This window comes from Entelurus aequoreus, linkage group LG04 (assembly GCF_033978785.1).
Source record: "Entelurus aequoreus isolate RoL-2023_Sb linkage group LG04, RoL_Eaeq_v1.1, whole genome shotgun sequence".
Classification (NCBI taxonomy): Eukaryota; Metazoa; Chordata; class Actinopteri; order Syngnathiformes; family Syngnathidae; genus Entelurus; species Entelurus aequoreus.
In genome coordinates, this window is record NC_084734.1 from 70,406,335 (window position 1) to 70,429,894 (window position 23,560).

Genomic DNA, 23,560 nt, shown 5'->3' on the forward strand with positions numbered 1-23,560 from the left:
ATGAAAATGTAAAAAGATGAGGGAAAACATTGTTTTTGTTTTAATATGGTTTCTGTAGGAGGACACACATGACACCTAATTGTTAGAAATCCCACTGTTTATATTAAACATGCTTCACTGTTGGGAGCATTTGGAGAGCACCGTTTTGTCTTACTAATTTTGGCGGTCCTTGAAGTCACATTTGTTTGTTTACATGTACAACTTCATCTGACGCTGCCACAGAAAGACGTGTTTTATGCCACTCCTTCTTTGTCTCATTTTGTCCACCAAACGTTTTATACTGTGCGTGAATGCACAAAGGTGAGCTTTGTTGATGTTAGTAACATGTGTGGCGTGCTAAATCCATTAGAGGAAGACAACCTGCAGTTTCCTTTAACTTGAACTCACACATCTATACTTTTGGCCATTTTAAGCCAGTCATTTCCATGAGTTACAGTATATCACCCTTTGAAAAGCATTCGTTTTACTAATGTATTCCAATGTTGTAAAAATGTGTAGAATAAATATTACATTTCAACATTTCTGTCAACGAAGATTTGCGTCAGCCTGCGACACACTCATTTTGATAGTAGGCTAATATAGACACTTACATCATGTGTTGCCTTCATTATAACACTTATACAAGGCTTTCATTTTTTTGCGGCTCCAGACAGATTTTTATTTTTGTATTTTTGGTCCAATATGGCTAACAGGAACAACAGTGAAAACATGTATCGGTACAATCATGGCGTTGTATAAATTTAAATTTTATTAAGCCACCTCTTGACAATAACAAATCTTTGTTGTTATATAATCAATGTTGTCGGTTACGTCGACTTATCATTGCAGCACTTTGTTAGCGTACATTCAGAAAGCGTGTGCATTTATCTGTCATGTTCTACCTGTCAGGTACATTTCTTCTCCCTCTTTAAACATCATGTTACAGCGGGCACAGCGGGCACAGGTTGGATGGTAGTGCTTTCCTCCAGCCTGGATAAGAAGAGAAGAACAAACATAATCATTATGAATGTCCTCAATCTTAAGCATGGGTTCAGTTCAACATCAGGTCACAATGGCTTCATAGTGCATTGACCGATCATGTGGCACCATCCTAAGATAGCTTGTACTTGTTTCATCAGCTTGCAGCAATCACATGAAAGCCCACCCCGTTCTCCTGAATGTCATAATTAGCAACTGTCCCTGTGGGTCAATCATATGAGGATGTGCAGGAGTGAGTGTGTACTGTGTGTGTGTGTTTTGGAGATAAGGAGGGATGCATGTGACCATGCAAGTGAATGGCATGAGTGTTAAGCATGTCCTTGGAACACACTGATATAAACATAATTTCATTTAAGCATTAGGGTTGTCCTGCTACCAAAATGCATGTTGATACTTTTCAAAATAAAGAGAACCACAAAAAATCTTATGATACATTAATTAAACATACAATTAAACATGTTTTTGCAATCCAAAAACAATTTTGGCATTAAATGAAATACTGAACAGACTAGACAACTTCTCTTTTAGTAGTAAGTAAGCAAAGTAGTTACAAAGGTTTCTAATTTGGCTGCTGACGTATGCAGTAACATATTGTTTTTTTCTCACTGTATGATTTTGCCAACATTATTTAGGGACAAGCGGTAGAAAATGGATTAATAGATTTGCTGTTAATATCTGGTCACTTTTTGTTTTAACATGTTCTATCTACACTTCAGTTAAAATGTAATAAACATTTATTCTTCCGTTTTTTGGATACTTTACATTAGTTTTGGGTAAGACTACAAATTTGGGTATCGATCTAACACCAAGTAGCAACAGGGTCATACATTGGTCATAAGTGAAGTTCTTCTGTGTCCAAGAACATATTTACTGAGTTTATAAATAATACCAAAATTAAAAAAATATTTTGTGATTATAAAAAAATATGGTGTCATTTTATTGACGAGATATGGTTTGTGTACTTGGTATTGTTACAATGGATATTTGTATAGATATAATATATACTGATCAGTGACGTGCGGTGAGGTTCATGGCTGGTGAGGCACTGACTTCATCACAGTCAGATTTACAAACATATGAACCCTAAAGAGTATCTTATTCACCATTTGATTGGTAGCAGTTAACGGGTTAAGTTTAAAAGCTCATACCAGCATTCTTCCCTGCTTGGCACTCAGCATCAAGGGTTGGAATTGGGGGTTAAATCACCAAAAATGATTCCCGGGCACGGCACCGCTGCTGCTCACTGCTCCCCTCACCTCCCAGAGGGTGATCAAGGGGATGGGTCAAATGCAGAGGACAAATTTCACCACACCTAGTGTGTGTGACAATCATTGGTACTTTAACTTAACTTTAACTTTACACATACAAACTGTAGCACACAAAAAAGCACATTTAATTAAAAAAAACGTTATTATGGTCTTACCTTTACTTATAAATGAAGTCCATGCGCCGCTCCTTCTGAACAAAACTTGTTTATAGAAGTCTTCCTTATCTTTCTTCAGTTTTAAAAGTCTCTCTGTCTCGCTGGAGATCTTCCTTTAATTATTACCTCCTGCTTCGATTGAAAGTCCAGTTTAGAAAACTGTTTTATTTTAGATATGTAATCCTCCATGTTAAAAGTCCAGGCGAGAGGAAAAAATAAACGATCACTGCCGCTGCACTTGACTTGTTAACTGTTGCTGCTTGTTGTCACTTATTCTGCAGCCGAGTAGTCGCACGAATGATCCCTGGGAGCACTAGCGCCCTCTACCACCAGGAGGCGGGATTACTGCGAGCCTCACCCAGTGCGTCTTCGCAGCCGTTTTATGATTGCTCAGCACAAGAAATACGTTACACACATACAGTTGTTGACAAAATACACTGTACATTATATACCTCAGCTAACTAAACAATGGACATTTATAATATAATTCATATAGCAATACGGTCTCACTGCACAGCAGGCCAGCAGTTAGCCGAGTCATTGCGCAATCCATGGTGAGGCTCAACTGGCTGGTGACTCACCGCAAGTCTCTTCTCAGTATTTGAACGGCAAATGTGAAAATTCAGCGATTTTGAATACAAATAATCTAAAACTGGTGAAGTTAAATGGAAAATAACTTTATAGTATAATCACTGGATACATATAACAATTAAATTTTTTTTTTTTCTTTTTACATTTTTTTTCTTTCCATGATGGCCCCGCCTCACCTGCCTCCCCTGACTGCACGTCACTGATACTGATATATTATATTATATTATATTTGTATAATATATTATATATATATATATATATATATATATATATATATATATATATATATATATATATATATATATATATATATATATATATATATATATATAATATATTATATTTGTATAATATATATTATATATATACTGTATATATATTTTTCACCATAAAAGTAGGTGACAGTGTCATCACCAGGAAAGATGAGGTCACCTACCTAGGTTCCATTCTAGAGGCTAACCTTTCCTGTGATAAAATGGCAACCAAGGTAATCAAAAAGGTTAACCAACGAACGAGATTTCTCTACAGAATTTCCTCTCTGGTCAACAAAAGCACCTTGAGGATTCTGGCGGGAACTCTCGTTCAACCCTTTTTCGATTACGCATGCACCTCCTGGTACCCTAGCACCTCCAAAACCCTCAAATCTAAACTCCAAACATCTCAGAACAAGCTAGTCAGGTTACTTCTAGACCTCCACCCCAGATCCCACCTCACTCCTACCCACTTCTCTAAAGTGGGCTGGCTCAAGGTGGAGGACAGAGTTAAACAACTTGCACTGAGCCTAGTCTATAAAATCCGCTACACCTCCCTGATACCGAAGTACATGTCAAACTACTTCCTTAACGTAAATGACCGCCATAACCACAACACCAGGGGGTGCTCCACTAACCACGTTAAACCCAGATTCCGAACTAACAAAGGTCTTAACTCATTCTCTTTCTATGCCACATCAATGTGGAATGCGCTCCCAACAGGTATAAAAGAAAGGGCATCTCTATCCTCCTTCAAAACCGCTATAAAAGTTCACCTCCAGGCAGCTACAACCCTAAACTAACACCCTCCCCGGATTGCTAATAATCAAATGTAAACAATCAAATGCAGATTCTTTTTCTTATGCCTTCTGATCTCTCTCTCTCTCTCTCTCTCTCTCTCTCTCTCTCTATGTCCACTACTTGATGTCCATACCCCCCCCCCCACCCCACCCCCCCTCCACACTCCTGATTGTAAATAATGTAAATAATTCAATGTGATTATCTTGTGTGATGACTGTATTATGATGATAGTATATATGATAGTATATATCTGTATCATGAATCAATTTAAGTGGACCCCGACTTAAACAAGTTGAAAAACTTATTCGGGTGTTACCATTTAGTGGTCAATTGTACGGAATATGTACTTCACTGTGCAACCTACTAATAAAAGTCTCAATCAATATATATTATATATACAAAATGTAACAAATCCCAATTACCATGTACATTACAGTATATGTCACAGCTGCAGCAAAAGAAAAACAAAAAACATTCAGGAGTGCTAGTTTGCTGTTAGCGGTTAGTCCTCCTATGGTGAGTGGTGAAGTTGAAGTTAAAGTTAATGTTAAAGTTAAGTTTAAGTTAAAGTTAAAGTTAAAGTACCAATGATTGTCACACACACACTAGGTGTGGTGAAATGTGTCCTCTGCATTTGACCCATTCCCTTGTTCACCCCCTGGGAGGTGAGGGGAGCAGTGGGAAGCAGCGGTGGCCGCTGATGGTAAATTGACCCCCAATTCCAAGCATGTTTAGCTATTTTTTGTCATGCAGGGATGACACTTGTTATACACAGTTTATTTGTCGCCATGGAGGCGAGGATTAGTGAGTTAGAAGTAGCTAAAACACTGTGGATGGACAGTAGCTGCTTGCTAGCTAAGCAAAGTACAGTAAAGTACCTTTTTATTTCATTAGTATTGCAGTACTTTATTAGTCCTAAGTGCTGATGTGAAGTGAAGTATATTTAAATAGCACTTTGCTCTAGAATCTCAAAGCACTTTACCTAGTCAAACCCATTATAAAGCCTGTTTCCCAAGGACACAACAGCAGTGACTAGGATGGCGGGAGGAGGGATCGAACCAGTAACCCTCAAGTTGCTGGCACGGCCGCTCTACTTACCGAGCCACACCGCCCCTGTATTCCGCATGTGTTTCTGTGATGTCTGAGGGGTGACCTCAAACCATCGCCTCTACCTTTCTGACACAACATCAGGGAATTTTATTTATAGAAACAGTATGTGCCAAGTGGACCAAAGCGATTTAATCTCAACACACCTAGAATGTCTGTGCAAGGTAGTAGTTTGTTGTTTATACAAACAGTGCATACACAAACCGCTGCAGCGAATAAAATCTCTTATAGAACTGCTTGCACCCTGGTCAGTTGCTAATTGTATCGAGGATGCATTAGCAAATGTTGGTCCTCCTTTTTCATCTCAGGTTACATTGTAAGGAAAACCAACAGAGACACATTTCCGTTTCCGATTTTACTGTTTGTGGCCATATGGTGTTTATACAGTAGCGGAAGCCGCTCTTTTTCAAGTTCCTTTTTGTGTCAAGCTTTTAGAGCAATCCATTAAAATAATAACGTAAGTCTCTGTGCTACTGGGGATTTAAGATCAATTTAAGACATATTTTGAGAAAACTCACATGATTAGCTGTCAGAAAACTTCAAGAGCATTGCCCTAACATACATACCAACTATTAGTTCGAAGATAATTATTAATGAACATTGCACCTGCAGTTCAACTTGCTGGGCACTCAAACGGTCGAATGCATTCATTAAAAAAGTGTTAATCAAGATATTTATTTGCCTTTTGTTTGTTGTCACAATTAGACAAAAAATACTAAACCACGTTTTAGCTGGGATAGGCTTCAGCTCACCCCTGATACCAAACCAAAAAATAAAACTTAAATAAAAAAGACTGTGGAGCAAGATTTACGCACAATTTACACCAAAGCATATGCAATACATAGTTCTCAAGAAACCCATCATTAGGATGTCAAATTCTGACAGTTATGTGTGCATGCACCTGAGCGTTCCTGGAGTGAGACATAGATATAGGAATGGTAGAGAGTGAGTGGGAGACTCTCCGATAAAGGCTGACATGTCTGTGTGTCTATAAATAACTCAAGAGAAGAACAAAGCACTTCACACCAACCAATTTGATGAGCACAGCAGCGCAGGGACAACAAGACATTGAGCGTGCGTGAGTGTAAGTGTGTGTGAATGTGTGTGTGGGTCTGCGTGTGGCAACCCACTTCTAAAATTAGTTCCAATCCAACTCCCTTAATTGTCATTAACTTCTTCTTAAAGTCGTTTTACTGCTTTTTACTTACCATCTTCTTATACACATATTTCAGTTAAAACCCGTTTTATATATTGTTATACATTATTACATATTACATCACTGCACGTTTTACTCTTTTGTATTCATAATCACTTTTGCTAACTTATTACTGACCACCTTAGTCCAGTCATCATCACGATACAATAGTAGTTTGATGATGAGATGCAAATATACAATACTATCAAATAATGTATTGGGAAAAAACGGATACAATACAATCACAATTTTATCCTAAATGCAGTAGGAACAAATTTTGGAAAAAGTGTATTCTTGTACATTAAGCAAACAGAACTTTTAGAAATTAATAAACAATATCCTATTAAAACAGTCTGGTGAATAATATTTTTTCAAGAGTGGGGAAATTAACATGTTGATTGTTAATTATTGCAAAAAAGATGATTGAATGTTTGAAAATAACCCAAGTTTCTTCTTTAGCAAAATTATTGTTAAAAACAAACCTTTTTTGTCCATTATTTGCTTCAAAGTTGTCACCACTTGCTTTATTACCATAAAGTAATAGCAATTATCTCCATACTTGAATAGTGTTGATGAGTAATAGAGCAGCTAATGGTTACAAACAGGTTGTAACAAAACATGTTTTCACTGGTTGTTTAAAACTGTCCACAGATAAAAATAATACCTCCTTCCTCCTAAAATATAAACATGCCAATTCAGCATTATCGATCTATCCTATCCCTACAGTCAGTTTTTCTGAAACAGTTTAAGATCCTACGAGGGTTGTACGGTATGCCGGTATTAATATAGTACCGCGATACTAATGAATCATATTCTGTACCATACCGCCTCTGAAAAGTACCGGTCTGCATGTTCTGCAGTGCACAATCATGGAGTACTTACAAGCAGACACAGTGTGTAGACAGAAAAGGGAGAACAGACGCGTTTTGGCTTAAAAAGATAATGGTGTAGTTATAACACTGAAACGCCCACCGGAAGAGGTGCTTTAAGACATGGCTAGCTAGCTAGCTGCTAAAGTCCAGCCCCAGTCAGCAGTGTTTTAGCTACTTCTAAATCACTAATCCTGGTCTCCATGGCGACAAATAAAGTACGTTTCTTACAAGTATCATCCCTGCAGGACGAGGAATAGCTAAACATGCTTCACTACACACCGTAGCTCACCGGCATGAAAATGTAAACAAACGCCATGGGTGGATCTACACCTAACATCCACTGTAATGATATCAAGTACAGGCACGTATCTAGTCGATACTACTATGATTACGTTGATATTTTTTGGCATCACAACATCTTCTTTTAAACTCCCTGTACACATGAGGACTTTGAATATGACCAATGTATGGTCCTGTAACGACTTGGTATCGGATTGATACCCAAATTTGTGTTATCTTCCAAAACAAAATGTAAAGTATCAAACAACAGAAGAATAAGACATTATTACATTTTAACAGAAGTGTAGAACATGTTAAAAGAGAAAGTAAGCAGATATTAACAGTAAATGAACAAGTAGATTAATCATTCATTTTCTACCACTTGTCCTTAATAATTTTGACAAAATAATAGAATGGAAAATGACACAATATGTTACTGCATATGTCAGCAGCTAAATTAGGAGCCTTTATTTGCTTACTTACTAATAAAAGACAAGTTGTCTTGTATGTTCACTATTTTATTTAAGGACAAACTTGCAATAAGAAACATACTGTATGTATAATGTACCGTAAGAGTTTTTGTTAAAATAAAGCCAATAATGCAATTTTGTGTGGTCCCCTTTATTTAGAAAATTACCGAAAACTACCGAAAAGTATCGAAATAATTTTGGTACCGGTGACGGTACCAAAGTATTGGTATCGGGACAACACTAGATCCTACTATGTTAGACTACAGTAGAACCACATACATACATTTGTTTTGGTTTGGTTAAGCATGTCAAAGGGTGTATCACTCTCCCATGATAAGTCACACACTCCCCAAGCACAGCTGGGCTTAAACTGAGCCGAGGAAGAAGAAGCGACTGCTCCATTGTGATAAGGCTGATTATGCTCAGTTAGCACAGTCAGCTCCCATTTGAGTACTTCTCAATTACTGCAGAAATTTACCTAGCTGAATTTCTGTTCAGCGTTGTGTTACGGAAGAAATGATGCTGTATCCTCACCTCCAGAACTCTTCCACTTATGTATCTGCTGCAGGCCTCACATTTCACCCCATACTGGGCATGGTAGTCTGCCTCACAGTAGGGTACTCCGTCCCTGCAACACACATACAAAAATTTGGAATAGTCAATGGCATTGAAAGCAAACAATGCAAAGATTATATGCAATCTGTTGTTGTGTTCCCTAAATTGAGTGTACATAAATAAAGGTGTGTGTTGCTGAGTCCGACCTGGACATAATCTGGACTGTACATAAATGCTTATTTTGAAAATGTTATTTTGTTTATAGATTATATGCAATTTGTTGTTGTGTTCCCTAATTTTGAGTATACATAAATGAAGGTGTGTGTTGCTGAGCCCGACCTGGACATAATCTGAACTGGACCTGGTTTTAAGAACTCTTTAAACAATCTAATTTCATTGACAACCTGGTCTGGTGAAGATAATGTCCTTTAGTTTAAAAAAATAATAAATAAATTAAAATTTAAATAAATTATTGAACAAAAAAGAAACTCAAATAAAATAAAAACAGTTACATAGAAACTAGTAATTAATGAAAATGAGTAAAATTAACTGTTAAAGGTTAGTACTGTTAGTGGACCAGCACAATCATGTGTGCTTCACGGACTGTATCCCTTGCAGACTGTATCTGTAGGAACCAGAATATTAATAACAGAAGGAAACAACCCTTTTGTGTGAATGAGAGACAATGATTGTAAATGGGGGAGGGAGAGGTTTTGGGTTGGTGCACTAATTGTAAGTGTATCTTGTGTTTTTTATGTTGATTTAATAATAATTAAATAACAAAAATAAAACAACGCAAATCGCATTATTTTCGGTTTCTGTTGTCCTTTTCATGCTCACTTGCTGATGTACTCCCCGGTGAGGACTATGTTGCATGTTTGACACCTGAAGCAACTGACGTGCCACTGCTTCTCCAGCGCCAGGAGAGATTGACCTTGCTTGATCTCTGCTCTGCATCCGGCACAGTCTGGACAAAAAGAGCAAGACTAGGATGAGGGGAAAATTAGGCAGTGAAACACAAACAAACTTAATAGTGAAGCGGAAACGAGTAGGAGCAGTGTCTTGCTGAAGTGTAATTTGACTTCTTTAAAAAAATCACAGATTTGTACCCTTAACTAGTCAATAGCTATGGTAATGCAGGATATTGCCGAGCTCAGCTGTTTTTCCTCACATTTCAAAACACTAATTCAAACAGGAATGCATTTCTCTTTGTGAAGAGTGATTTGGATTCAAGCAAACTGTACATTCAAATTCTGTACCTTATATATGTAATTGAGAACATCAGGAGGATTGAGATCACGAGGCTACCGTCCATGCATGGCTCCAGAGTATCATAATGTTGAGGATAAGTCACTTTGTTTTCATTAGGAAAATGATGTGTCTACAGGGCAGTCTTTAAAGACATGATCTACCGGTCCTGGGTGTTTTCGCTAGCTAAGGGACTACTCTACTCTACACACTGTCAGCCAAGATAAACTGCATTTTACTGTGAAAAACTGCGGCACATCCAGACTGTTTGCTGCAGGCAAATATATTTAAACTGTCATTAGTGGTGATAGGGCTGGATCAATAGAGTCAAGATTTATCTCGGCTTTACAAAAGTGACTCCGCAAAGTCTTGATACAGTTCCTTTTTATGCTGATGACTTGATACCCAATTGGATGGTCTAAAGAGCTATAAAGCTAATGAAAATGTGCAGCAAGTAAAACTGCAGAATTAAGTATTTTCAAAGGACAAGCGGTAGAAAATGGATGGATGGGCACTTAACTGTTCTTTGAGAAAATCCTATGCAATTCCCAGATGTATGAGGTTATATAATAAACACATACTCTTAGTCCCACTACTTGTGCACACTGTGCATACATTTGTATTCTTACAAATCACTCTCATGTCAGAGAACTGCAGTGGAACAAACAGAGGATTACATTTCACTTCTACACCGTCACACACTCTGACAGAGTGACGAACACGCAACTGGGGAGCCATTTGGATTTTGTTCTCATGAATGGAGCAATCTGGGGAAGGCAGTAACTTACTGCTCTGATGTACTGAGCCACCATCTTTTATTACAGCAGTCAGTGTGTTGGAGACTGTGCTTTATACACTACAGTAAAGAAAGGATTCACTATAAACCACTGGCGCTTTGCTGCGCTATCAAATGCTTTACGTTCCCTGTATTTTATCAATGGAGTAGGCTTTTAAGCAAACTACAGTATGGGCCTGATCTACGAAGATCTAAATACCACGCGCTAAACAGCATGTGCAAACTATAAAATTGAATGTACTAATAGTGGGCGTGTTGCGTGTGATCTACTAAGACTGTGTGTATAATTGACAAGTACAAAAATGGCGCAGATCGTCTTATTTAAACAAGGTTTTGCGTGTACTACCAGCATTATGTGCCCATGGAAACACATGCTACTACCTGTGGGGTTTTGCAGTGTTGAACAAACAGCACACATCTTAATCGCAATCTAGAAAACATAAACAAATGTAAAACTTTTTTTTTGGACCATCACAACACTGCAGCGCACTAATGCATCTAGAACAGTGGTGTCAAAGTCAAGATCTGGCCCGCAAATGAATTATCTATGGCCCCCGGGATGGTATTTGATTAGTATTAGAATCGGCCCGCAGGCCACAGCCACCTGCTGCTGTTTTGCATGCACCAATACTCCATCAGTGTTGGCGCTAGGAATTTTCAAAATGGGGTCCCAGGGACCCCATCAAGTCATAAAAATGGGGTCCCACAGTACATTTTTCAGGTCCCACTTTTTTGTAACCGTTTTGAAAACAAATGATAAATGTATGCATTATCCTGTTGTATCTCACATAACATATTGTGTTTTGGAAAAAAGTTGTCATTAACGTTACTTAATTCATTAAAAATAATAATACAAAAGAAAACATATTTTTATGCATATGTAAATGTATTCAGTTATAAACATTCATTCACTTTCTTCTTTCCTTCATGGATCTAAACTTTATCGCTGCCGGTATTTTTTTCTATATTTTTATTGTAATATTTTCAGAATGTGTTTGTTCTATTTTTGGCCAAAGTAAGACAAAGAAAACAATCTGAAGTTGTCTTTATTTTGTTGTTTTATTGCCATGATTTTAATAGTCCGGCCCGCGTGTGCACAGATTTTCCTCCATGCGGCCCGGCCCCTGAGCTAAAATGAGTTTGACACCCCTGGTCTGAATGATTAGAATACAAGAAAATACATATTGCAAGACATTCTTATCAAAAAAGAGAGATATAATAATAATTTATTTCCTAAATAAAAATATGAACACAATACAAAAACACCAGCAGACCCCAAAATACATCTGTTGAGTTTGCTTTAAATAAGCCCCTTAAGTCATCTGGCAGTTAAGGATAAAATGATATTGCTCAATAGACAACATGGCTAATGTTTTTTTTTCTCAACAGTCCATATATGTTGACAAGCATACATAGGATGGAGTCCTTTCTCAAAGCTATTTTTGCGTGAATGCCAGTTTGCACACCATTTATAGGTATAATAAATATACATGCAAAACAACGACCGCAGAACAATTTCAGCCTTGATAAATCACACTGCGCGTTTTAAATATTTACTGTAAGTTTGCATCTTCTCACCCCAATAATGTGGCCGTTAATATCAGCCTATATTCTGCATATTCATGACGACAGAAACAGTAAATCAGGCATGTGCAATTATTTTGACTCGGGGGGCCAAGTTTAGAGAAAAAAATGTGTCTGGGGGCCAGTATATCTATTTTTAGGAACACTAACACAAAACCTCACAATAATGTCTGAGTGCTAAAAATGTTATGACTGACCGTCTTAAAAATTGGAATGGAATTAAAATTGTTTTACTGGATGAGACACCCGGAATGTACATGAAAATAAAGAATGTGGGATTTACAATATTAACTATGAAGGATAAAACACTGAATACTGACAACATATGAACGTCACACCCCCTCTTGATCGACATATTTTACAATCAACAAAAATGCAACAAACACAGCGAAATATGAACGTGAAGGGTAAAAAAACCCTACATACTATCTGACATATCACTAAGCTTTAGAACTTTGTTGTAATAATCTCCTTCCGCGTCTGTCCCTGACACCCGCATTTCAGGCTGGCCCGCTCTGGAAACACTCTGTGGAAACGCTCCCACACGGCTTGGTGCCTCGTCTGAGCTGCTGTGACTTAGATTACCATAGCAACTAATTAGATGACCATAGTAACTAGTATATCATGCAAAAGCGCAGATTCCAACCATTGAAATACTTTGTATAGTTCAAGACGTACGGTAATTTGAAAACATCACTGCACATCATATTGGCAGCTACAGTTTCCAGTTTAAAGATCTAAAAAAAATATTTGGCAATTTCCGGCTGGCCAGATTAAAAATCTTAACGGGCCGCATGCGCCCCCCAGGCCTTAACTTGCCCAGGTCTGCGCTAAATTGATTGTACTCTTTATTTTACTCACTGAAGAGCTCATTCCTCTGGGCACAAGTTTAGTAGATCAGCTTTGCGTGTGCTATCAAGTTTACACGTGCACGCAACCCTTTAGTAGATCAGGCCCTTGGTGCCTCTGTCAAGACTACGTATCTTACAGTACAAGATATTATTTGCACAATCACCTTCAAGAGCTTGCTGCATGTGATTGAGTCTGCATTCATTTACCAGTGAAATTAAGCACTAATAGTTACTTTTTTCATGGTCTGGTTTTCACCAAAACCGGTGCCATTATGGAACACAGTCTCTGTACACATCCCTAACCAGGGCTGACAGCAGATGATGCAAGATGTTTTGGCCACAACACATCAGTAAAGTTGAAGTTTGGAGTGGAGTTTAAGTTTGTATGTAGTTTTTATTAGTTTGTATGTAGTTCTTATTAGCTTATTTAGTTTTTGTTGTCGTTGTCTCTTTGTCATATCCCCCTCGTTTTCCCGCTATTTCCCCCTCTGTCTTCTTTTTTTTCTTCTTTCTATCTCCTCCTGCTGCGGTCTGGCTGCGCCAAACATTAAATAAATAAATTTAATAAAGTCAAATACAAATAAGGCAACAAGAGAAGTATCCTACACTTCTCTTTTGTAAAGTAAATCTGTACAGAAGATATGAGCATCTACATCAACAATATGATTTGCCTGAGTGGCTGGAAAGGACATGTTACATTTTTTTTTAATCAAAAACAATAAGTTTGGATGGATGGATGTAGGAAAGCATTCCACAACAAAAGCTACTAAACATTTCAACATTGAGATGAAACAAAACAAGAATGGTATTCATTGATTGAAAAACGATTTAAGTGTGAATGCTCCAAAGTACGCTTTTCTACACCAAAATTAAACAATCTACCCGTTTTCTACCGCTTGTCCCTGTTTGGGTATTTATTATTCTTCAATCATCCATCCATCCATCCATTTTCTACCGCTTATTCCCTTCGGGGTCGCGGGGGGCGCTGGAGCCTATCTCAGCTGCAATCGGGCAGAAGGCGGGGTACACCCTGGACATGTCGCCACCTCATCGCAGGGCCAACACAGATAGACAGACAACATTCACACTCACATTCACACACTAGTGCCAATTTAGTGTTGCCAATCAACCTATCCCCAGGTGCATGTCTTTAATCAATCAATGTTTATTTATATAGCCCTAAATCACAAGTGTCTCAAAGGGCTGCACAAGCCACGACGACATCCTCGGTACAGAGCCCACATATGGGCAAGGAAAAACTCACCCCAGTGGGACGCCGGTGAATGACTATGAGAAACCTTGGAGAGGACCGCATATGTGTGTAACCCCCCGCCCCCTCTAGGGGAGACCGAAAGCAATGGATGTCGAGTGGGTCTGACATAATATTGTGAAAGTCCAGTCCACAGTGGATCCAACACATCAGCGAGAGTCCAGTCCATAGTGGGGCCAGTGGGAAACCGTCCCGAGCGGATTTTGGCGCACGCTACCTTCCACATTTTTAATCCGATTCAAATTGTTCCAACTTCATTTTCCAAAGCCCTATTTCCACCCTGTTTTCTTTTAACTACTCCCTTACAAATTTTTCAACCCATTTCAACCGTTCCATTTTTTCCACTTTTCCCAAAAATCCCAATTTTTCATCCGATTTATACCGTTACAACTTCAAAATATTCAGCCTGGTTAGGGATTGTGTGCTCTCCTTAAAAAAATCTAATCTACCATTTTCTCACGTTCAACAAATTTCCAGGAATTCCAAAAATGTCTGGTTTTCCTAACCCTATTTCCACCCTTTTTTCATTCGACTACTCCTTTTACATTTTTCAACCCATTTTAACCGTTCCACCGTCAAAACATTCCTCTTAGTCAGGAGAAAAAAACAAGTTGGTTTAGAAACTAGAACAATTACCGGTTTTCTTGAAATTCCGGGAATTCCGTAATACCATTTCTCAATTAAAAAATGTTCCTATTTTAACATTTCTTGACCGATTTAAACAATTCCAACATCAACTATTTCAGCTCATTTAAGACATTCATGCTATCTATAATTTTTTTTTAAATGCCACTTTCCCGAAATTCCCAAATTTCCAGGAAGTTCCTTTTGAAATGAATGGGACATTTTTTAAAGTTCCACAATCCCCACATTTTTCAACCTATTCAAACAATTCCAACATCAACACATTCCACTCATCCTGGATATTCAAACTTACACTTCCCCAAGTTCCAAACTAAATCCCGGTTTTCCTGGAAACTCTCGAATTCCTGGAACGCTATTATTTAATTACAAATTGTCACTACTAACACATTTCTTAACCGATTCAAACCATTCCAACACCAACCAATTTAGCTCATTCAGGACATTCATGCTATTTATCACTTTCAAAATATTTCAGCTTTTCCCGAAATTTCCAAATTTCTAGGAAATTTCCCTTGAAATGAATGGGAATTTTTTTCACATTTTTCAAATATTTCTCAACCGATTCAAATAATTCCACCATCAACAAATTCCTCTCAACATGGACATTCAAACGAACACTTTTCCAAGTCCCAAAACAAATTCTGCTTTTCCTGAAATTTGGAATCCCTGGAATTCTGTAACTCTAATTCTCAAATCGAAATTGTCATTAATAACACATTTTGCAACTGATTCAAACAATTCAAACCCCAACTAATTCATCTAATTCAGGACATTCATTGTATTTATTATCTTAAAAAAAATTACCATTTTCCCCGAAATTCCCAAATCACTGAACCAAAAAATTACCATTAAAACTAATAAGACATTTTTCAAAGCTCCACAATTTCCAAATTTCTCCACCGATTCAAATAATTCCAACACCTACCAATTCAGATTGTTCAAGACAATTATTCTATTGATCAATTTAAAAAACCCAAACTACATTTCGTGAAACCTTTAAATTACCAGGAAATTGCCATTGAAATTATTAGGACATTTTTCCAAGTTCCACAATTCCCCACATTTCGTAACCGATTCAATTGGTTCCAACATTAACATGTTCAGCTCATTAATTGTATTACACAGCACCATCCTGGAAGTATGCTAGCTGTTCCCCTGTTAGTATGCTAATGTTAGCATGCTAACATTTTAAGCTAGGCTTTGATCTAATTTCTTACTTTTTAACTTAAAGGCCTACTGAAACCCACAACTACCGACCACGCAGTCTGATAGTTTATATATCAATGATGAAATCTTAACATTGCAACACATGCCAATACGGCCGGGTTAACTTATAAAGTGACATTTTAAATTTTCCGCCACACTTCCGGTTGAAAAAGCCTTCGAAGGATGACGTATGCGCGTGACGTAGCCCGGGGAACAGAGGTATGCCTTCTCCATTGAATACAATACAAAAAAGCTCTGTTTTCATTTCATAATTCCACAGTATTCTGGACATCTGTGTTGGTGAATCTTTTGCAACTTGTTTAATGAACAATGGAGGCTACAAAGAAGAACGTTGTAGGTGGCTGTAGCAACACAAGGACCACTTACCCGGATAGCAGACGCCTAGCCGATGCTAGCAGACGCCTAGCCGATGCTAGCAGACCCACCGCAGGGATGATCTGGTGAAGTCCTTCGTCGCGCCGTCAATCGCTTGAACGCAGGTGAGCACGGGTGTTGCTGAGCAAAGCAGATGAGGGCTGGCTGGCGTACGTGGAGCGCTAATGTTTTTATCACAGCTCTGTGAGCTCCGGTTGCTAAGTTAGCCTTAGCGTCGTTAGCAACAGCATTGTTAAGCTTTGCCAGGCTGAGATCTATTAACCGTGTAGTTACATGTACATGGTTTAATAGTATTGTCGATCTTCTGTCTATCCTTCCAGTCAGGGATTTATTTATTTTGTTTCTATCTGCATTTGAGACAGATGCTATCACGTTAGCTCATGCTAAAGATGCTAAAGAGCTTTGTCGATGTATTGTCGTGGAGATAAAAGGCACTGTAATGTCCATTTCGTGTTCTCGACTCTCATTTTCAAGAGGATATAGTATCCGAGGTGGTTTAAAATACAAATCCGTGATCCACAATAGAAAAAGGAGAGAGTGTGGAATCCAATGAGCCAGCTTGTACCTAAGTTACGGTCAGAGCGAAAAAAAATATGTATTTCACTGCATTCTAGTCCGTCACTCTAACGTTCCTCGTCCACGAATCTTTCATTCTTGCTCAAATTAATGGAGTAATCATCACTTTCACGGTCCGAATAGCTCTAGCTGCGTTGAAAACAATAGGAAAATATGAGGGAGTGAACAACTGACAACGTCACGCTACTTCCGGTAGGGGCAAGGTTTTTTTTTATCAGAGACCAAAAGTTGCAAACTTTATCGACGTTGTTCTATACTAAATCCTTTCAGCAAAAATATGGCAATATCGCAAAATGATCAAGTATGACACATAGAATGGATCTGCTATCCCCGTTTAAATAAATAAAAATCATTTCAGTAGGCCTTTAATAGTCATGGATTCCGTTACTTGGCGACAAGTATGCTTGCCTTTCACCTGTTGGCATGCTAATGTTAGTCTGCTAATATTGGCACACTAACGTTTTATGCTCGCATATTAGCATTTTAATACATTTTAAACCTAATAATCATGGATTTTGTCCCTTGGTGCTATTCTAGAGGCATGCCAACTGTTACCCTGTTATCAGGCTGATGTCAGAATGCTAACAGTTTATGCTAGCATTTGATCTAATTTTTTACATTTTAACCCAATACTCACAGATTTCGTTACCTGGCGCCATCCTAAAAGTATGTTAGCCTTTAATATGTTAGCATGCTATTGTTGGCGAGCAAATATTAGCCTGTGACATTTTAGCTAATTTTCCAAGTTTTAAACCTAATAATCATGGATTCCGTAGGTGCCATCTTATAAGTATACTACCTGTTCCCCTGTTACCATGCAAACGTTAGCATGTAAACAGTTGATGCTAGCATTGTAGCTAATGTTATACTCTTTAACCTAATAACCATATATTCCATTACTTGGTGCCATCTAAAAAGTATGCAATTAATAAATGTCTGTGTCATTCAGTAAACAAGCATGACCACTATGTGATTAATACAATACTTTTACTTGAACTTAACTTCATCATTGCTTTTATGGCGTTATTGTAAATTCTCCCATTTATGTGTACAACAGAGGAATGTTTGCACAGATAAAAGTGATACCATGTTACATGACATTCATGTATGAATATCATCCTACTCTTCACGTCTCGTGTTGACAGTAACACATGAATGAGTGTGTTTGGGCTCCCTCATTCTCCCGGTGCAGATTGATGTGACAGAAACTTGATTAGCCTAATGTGCTAAGTAGGCTAATGGACACATCAAATTAGAGGTTGTGGCTGGTGGCGCTCAGCAGAAAGGACAAGGCGAGGCAGATGCAGGACTTACGGCTGGGCCCGTGGATTTTGATAGGTTCATTTGGCTTAGTGAGTGAGTGAGAGCACTGCTGGCACACACAGTCCTTTCCACTGAATGTCACTCTGTCTCCGATGGGAAAGGGTTTACTGTGGGGGTGAAAATACAGAAGGTGAATTAGAAAAACTAATGCACAACTGTGGATCATGTCTTGAGTTTTTGCAGACAATCCAGAAAATGGGTGATGGCAGGAACATGAGTGTGTGACAGACATACCGTAATACTGCTAAGAAACTCTTATTTCTGGTAACCATGAAAAGAGATTCCCAAACATAAAGGCATAAATAGGAAGTACACTTGTATATTGCAGAGGGACAACATGCAAACTCTACACAGACACGCCTAAACAGAGATTCAAACTTGCTCCAACATGCTCACCAATCGACCCTCATATCTTGATCGAATACAGTTTACATTTAATATGAATCATTTATGAATAAGCATTAGGCATTACATTAGGCATACAACTCAAAGGAATATGTTTTAAGTTGGGCTTACTTTTGTAGTTCATGAATAAAATGACTTTGTCTTCTATTTAATGGTAATTAGGTAAGGTGATAAAGTGGTACCTTGGCTTACTAGTGCCCCAGCTCACAAGTTTTTGGGATACAAGCTATCTCTTAACTGTTTGTTTTTTGGGAAAAACTGTTTTTTACATTTTGATATATTTTTATGGATGTTCCGAACAGGGATTTATACTGCCCATTCCGACTGTCCATGAGTGAGGTCGGCCGATACCAATACCTATACCATACCAATCACATGTATTAACTGTACAATTTCCAATTGATTCAAGGTGAGTACTATTGACAATTTAACAATATCAGCGCAATATTTAAAACAGTTTATTATTTTATTTGAATACATACAATTTTTGGAGCAAAAGAAAGTCAATAATATACAATAACTAAACAAAATTCAAAACTACTAATATTCATTTAAATGATCATTACACTCAAAATTATTTTTTGTCAAGGAAATTGTTTTCTGAATTTGTTAACATTAATAAAATCAATTTGAAAATGATTTTGAGAAAATGAAAACACCGATTTAATCATGGTAGTATCAATCATATACTGATATTAATTACCCTTAGTGTCGACATCAACAATTTTTGGATGTATCCACCCTCATCGCACATGTGTACTGACTGCTACAATGATGGCACACCAACAGTTAAGTTTATATTATCCTCTATTCAAACTTTTATTAATCTACTCATGTTAATAGCTGCTTACTTTACGCTTCTGCTTTTAGCTATCTTAGTGGCTGCTTTAGCTATTAGCATGCCTTCTCCTGCTCGCTCTCGATGTGTAACATGTTTAGCCTCGTTTTCAAGTGATATTGTTATTCATAATGATGCTTAAGATAGAGAAAGAATGATTGGAATATTACTTGTGTATATCATCTAGTTGAGACAGAATCTAGAGAGCTTTAGAATGCAAGCTTCTTTGTGATTCTATTGTCCATTGTATTTTTAAAAACAGCGCAAATTATTTAAAGGAACTAAGTCAATACTAACTAATGTTTTCTTAAAATTCAATATTACAATTTTACTTTCTGAAATGACATCACTCTTCTTTGTAATTCAAGCTAAAAAATAGACTTAATAAATATGTTTCAAACATGACAAGGAAAATAATTTACAAGGATAATTGAGATATAGAAGGGCGACATAAATGCATGTGTGATAGTTGATCCTGTCCATACCAGACTGTTTCTCTCAGGGAGTTTACTTTGTCAGCAATGCTTTAAAATGTTGCAGTTAAAGTGTTTAATGCATTGTTTAACGAGCCACTAAAGGGAAGCCATTTCTGGTCATAGTTAAGTACGCTCTTTTGATCATTCCCAATTAAAGCATCAGCACAAAAACCTGTTCTGATTTCATTGGTGTTGAAGCCATGATGATAAAGATGCAGAGGACATTGTGATGTGGAATGATAAAGAAAGATGGTGATGATAGTAATGAAAATAACTTTGGGGGAAGGTAGAGTAATTGTTCAGATTAAATATGTCAGGGCAGTAGGGTGGGGCAAAACAAAATGTAGTGATGAAATATCGATACGAGAATAAATCCTGAATCCACAATTTAGATTTTGCATCAAAACACAATGGTTCATGCCAAGCTCCCTTCCAAAGGTTTAGTTTTTGAGTAATGCTTATACCGCAACTCTTGATCTCATCAAGCACCAGTGTTTCCAACACATCTATTTATTTGTGGCGGCCCGCCACGAAAGAATTACGTCAGCCACAAAAAAAAAAAAAAATAAATTAAAAAAAAAATATATATATATATATATATTTTTTTTTTTATATATATAAATATATATATATATATATTTTTGGTCCTGTCCAGCTTCTCAGGTAAAACATATAGTTGATGTAGATGCCCATATAGGCTGTTCAGATTTACTTTACAAAAGAGAAGTGTAGGATACTTCTTTTGTTGCCTTATTTGTATTTGACCACTACTGTTTTCTGTTTATTTGTATTTGTTACTGACTGTGGCAGGACACCTCTGCTTCTGTTTCACTTTATGTTGCTGGGAAATAACATGGTTGTAGTAGTAGGCTAAAGTTAAATTATTTAGTATGCACTAATTAAAGGGGCAGAGCTTTAAGAGACATTTTAGCTTTTATATTTTATAAGATATATTTTTTGTAAGAACCACAATTAATAAATATATTTCAGTGAATAACTTATTGTTCAAATCTGTATATAAATATGTACATAAAGTGTTGTAATTATATTGTAAAATGGATGGATGGATGGATGGACGTTTAAAACAAAACTGTTATTATTAAATAGTAAGTATACATTTTTGAGCCGTTTTAGAGAAAATCATATCATTGTAGTAAATTATGCAAATTACTCGATGATGTCATGGTGACCACGCCCACAGCCACGCCCCCACCGCCACAGGTATCTTGGCAGTTTATGGGAAACACTGATATGGTTCAATGAGACACTTTATTACCACACCTAAATTACCAGTATTTTAATGCTGGAGGGAAATAAGGAAATACAGAAACAACCTGGCTTCAGATAATGTTAATGTCTGTAATTCGGATTCTCATAAATAGATATTTAGCCATTATTTGACTAACAAATCTCTGTCGTTACAGACATGCTTATCTCTGTCATGCTTGGCCGTTGTTCAGGGAACAAAAGCAAAGGCAGCATGCGAGTTCATGAGTAAGTTGGTGAGCTCATCTGAAACCTGAGGAACAAAAACATGCATAAGTGAACCCAACTCACACTGACCAAGTGTGTTAAAGAACACTTTAACATGCTTTACAGTTTATCCTACAAATGGGCTTACTTTATTGTCACATGCACAATTTGAAATTATGTCTCTGAATTTCACTCATCCTTATTAAGGAGCAGTGTACAACCATTGTTTGGCGTATACAGTAACCCGATCTAGGTCATAATTTAGCAACTTGGTCATTAAAATGGTAATGTGTGGGCGACCATGGATGTGGGCATCCTGCTCAAGGACACAACGGCAGCAGCTGAGTTAGCAGGACTTGAACGCATCAGTTACTAAGTGACCCTTTTTACCTCTTGAGCAATGCCGTACATTTCATCGATATACTATATATCTGTTGCCCAACTGAAGGGTGGAAAATGCCAAGAAAAGATAAGGTCAGGAAAAGGCTTGCGAGCAATGTGTCAAAGGGCAGACAGGGCAGAAAAGAAGTGATCCGCCCTTTGGATTGATGCTGTCTCCTCCTGTTGAAACATCCTGACGTGACTGCTCTACTGACTGTCTCTAAAAAGTTGGTTTCAACTTGTCTTTCTCAGTGTAGAAGGGGTGAGAATGTAAGGGAGAGCAAAAACTGAACTGAATAACTAACTCTGGTTTGTCAGAAGGAGCTAAACATCAAGCGTGATAAAAAGAAAGATGGCCTACTTTTCTTATTGTCTGACACACTGGGTAAACTCTTATGGAGAATCACACATTGCTTGATTTTACCGATCATTTGTCTTGATTATCAGCTGAGGAATAATAAATGATGTGTTCCCCTCCCATCTTCAACAACAGCTGTGCGTGTGTGATGGTGAGTGTGTTCAGTGTGTACCTGCAGACACTGCAGACAAAGCACTTTGGGTGGTAAGTCCGTCCCAGAGCCGAGACCACCTCGCCTGTGATGAAGTTGCCACAACAGTTGCACCGTGTCCCGTACAGACGCTGGTAGTCCGCTGTGCAGATGTACTCGCCCTTTTTCTGGAAGAAGCCTGACCTCGCCAGATCACAGTTACATACTGTGGAGAGGGGAGTGGACAAATGTTGCTAGGGTTTGCATTTGGCACAAAACAACATGTCAGTATGTTTTACATAAATAGTTATACGTCTACAAATGTAAAAATTAATACATGAATCCAGCATGCTAATATTTTTGCATTTTCTATTTTGGGTGTGGGTATTTTAAAGCAACTAAAGTGACCCACAAGGTTGTGTTTATGTCTCACCCTTTAGGGCGTTGACATTGTTTTACAATAGAAGAATAAAACAATTTGACATAAACTAATGGTATTGATGCATAACTGTGTATTTTATTCTTGGAGGGCTTTCCTAAATATTTATTTAAAGATTATTGCTTAGAACTTGGACTCCTATGAGGCTAAATCACAGTTTTAAAATCTAAGGAACATAATGTCCGATTTAGATGTTGCTATACTGTTGTTTACATTTAGGCATACATGAGTTTTATTAATGTATGTACTGTATAAAACAATTTTGAATATTTGATTTAAAATCGATTTTAATGCTCTTAACCCAACAAATTCTGAAACTGCTGGATACTTATTAACATTTACAACCTTAATAAACAAATACAATACTTTATGAATATCAATTTTGTGTACAGGATACATTTGCATTCTTCTCCTCTTGATCAAAACTCTTAGATTCACCGACTATTAGGGTAGGCATTGTTGGGGGTGAAGGCTGTCAGTTTCAGCCCCCCATCCTAATCCCCAATCAGCGCCACTGCTTAGAACCACAAAGAGACATGCCTACCTTGACCTCATATGTGTTAATAGTTAACAGTAAAAAAATAAACATAAATTGTTTATTGAATAAATAATGGAGAACGGTGCTTTGTTCACAAAAAGTTGT

The 23,560-nt window shown here is 37.5% G+C and overlaps 1 protein-coding gene across 1 annotated transcript in view; it reads right to left on the reverse strand.

Annotated features, from left to right (window-relative positions):
• The window catches only part of LOC133648981 (actin-binding LIM protein 3-like), a 100,879-nt gene that overhangs the window by 22,889 nt on the left and 54,430 nt on the right, over positions 1 to 23,560 (reverse strand). Inside the window, exons 3-7 of the mRNA XM_062045608.1 lie at positions 22,521 to 22,704; positions 18,409 to 18,524; positions 9,363 to 9,489; positions 8,502 to 8,595; positions 882 to 969 (exon numbers count right to left, since the gene is read on the reverse strand). Of these exons, the coding sequence (XP_061901592.1) occupies positions 882 to 969; positions 8,502 to 8,595; positions 9,363 to 9,489; positions 18,409 to 18,524; positions 22,521 to 22,704 (609 nt within the window). The remainder of the gene's footprint in view (positions 1 to 881; positions 970 to 8,501; positions 8,596 to 9,362; positions 9,490 to 18,408; positions 18,525 to 22,520; positions 22,705 to 23,560) is intronic.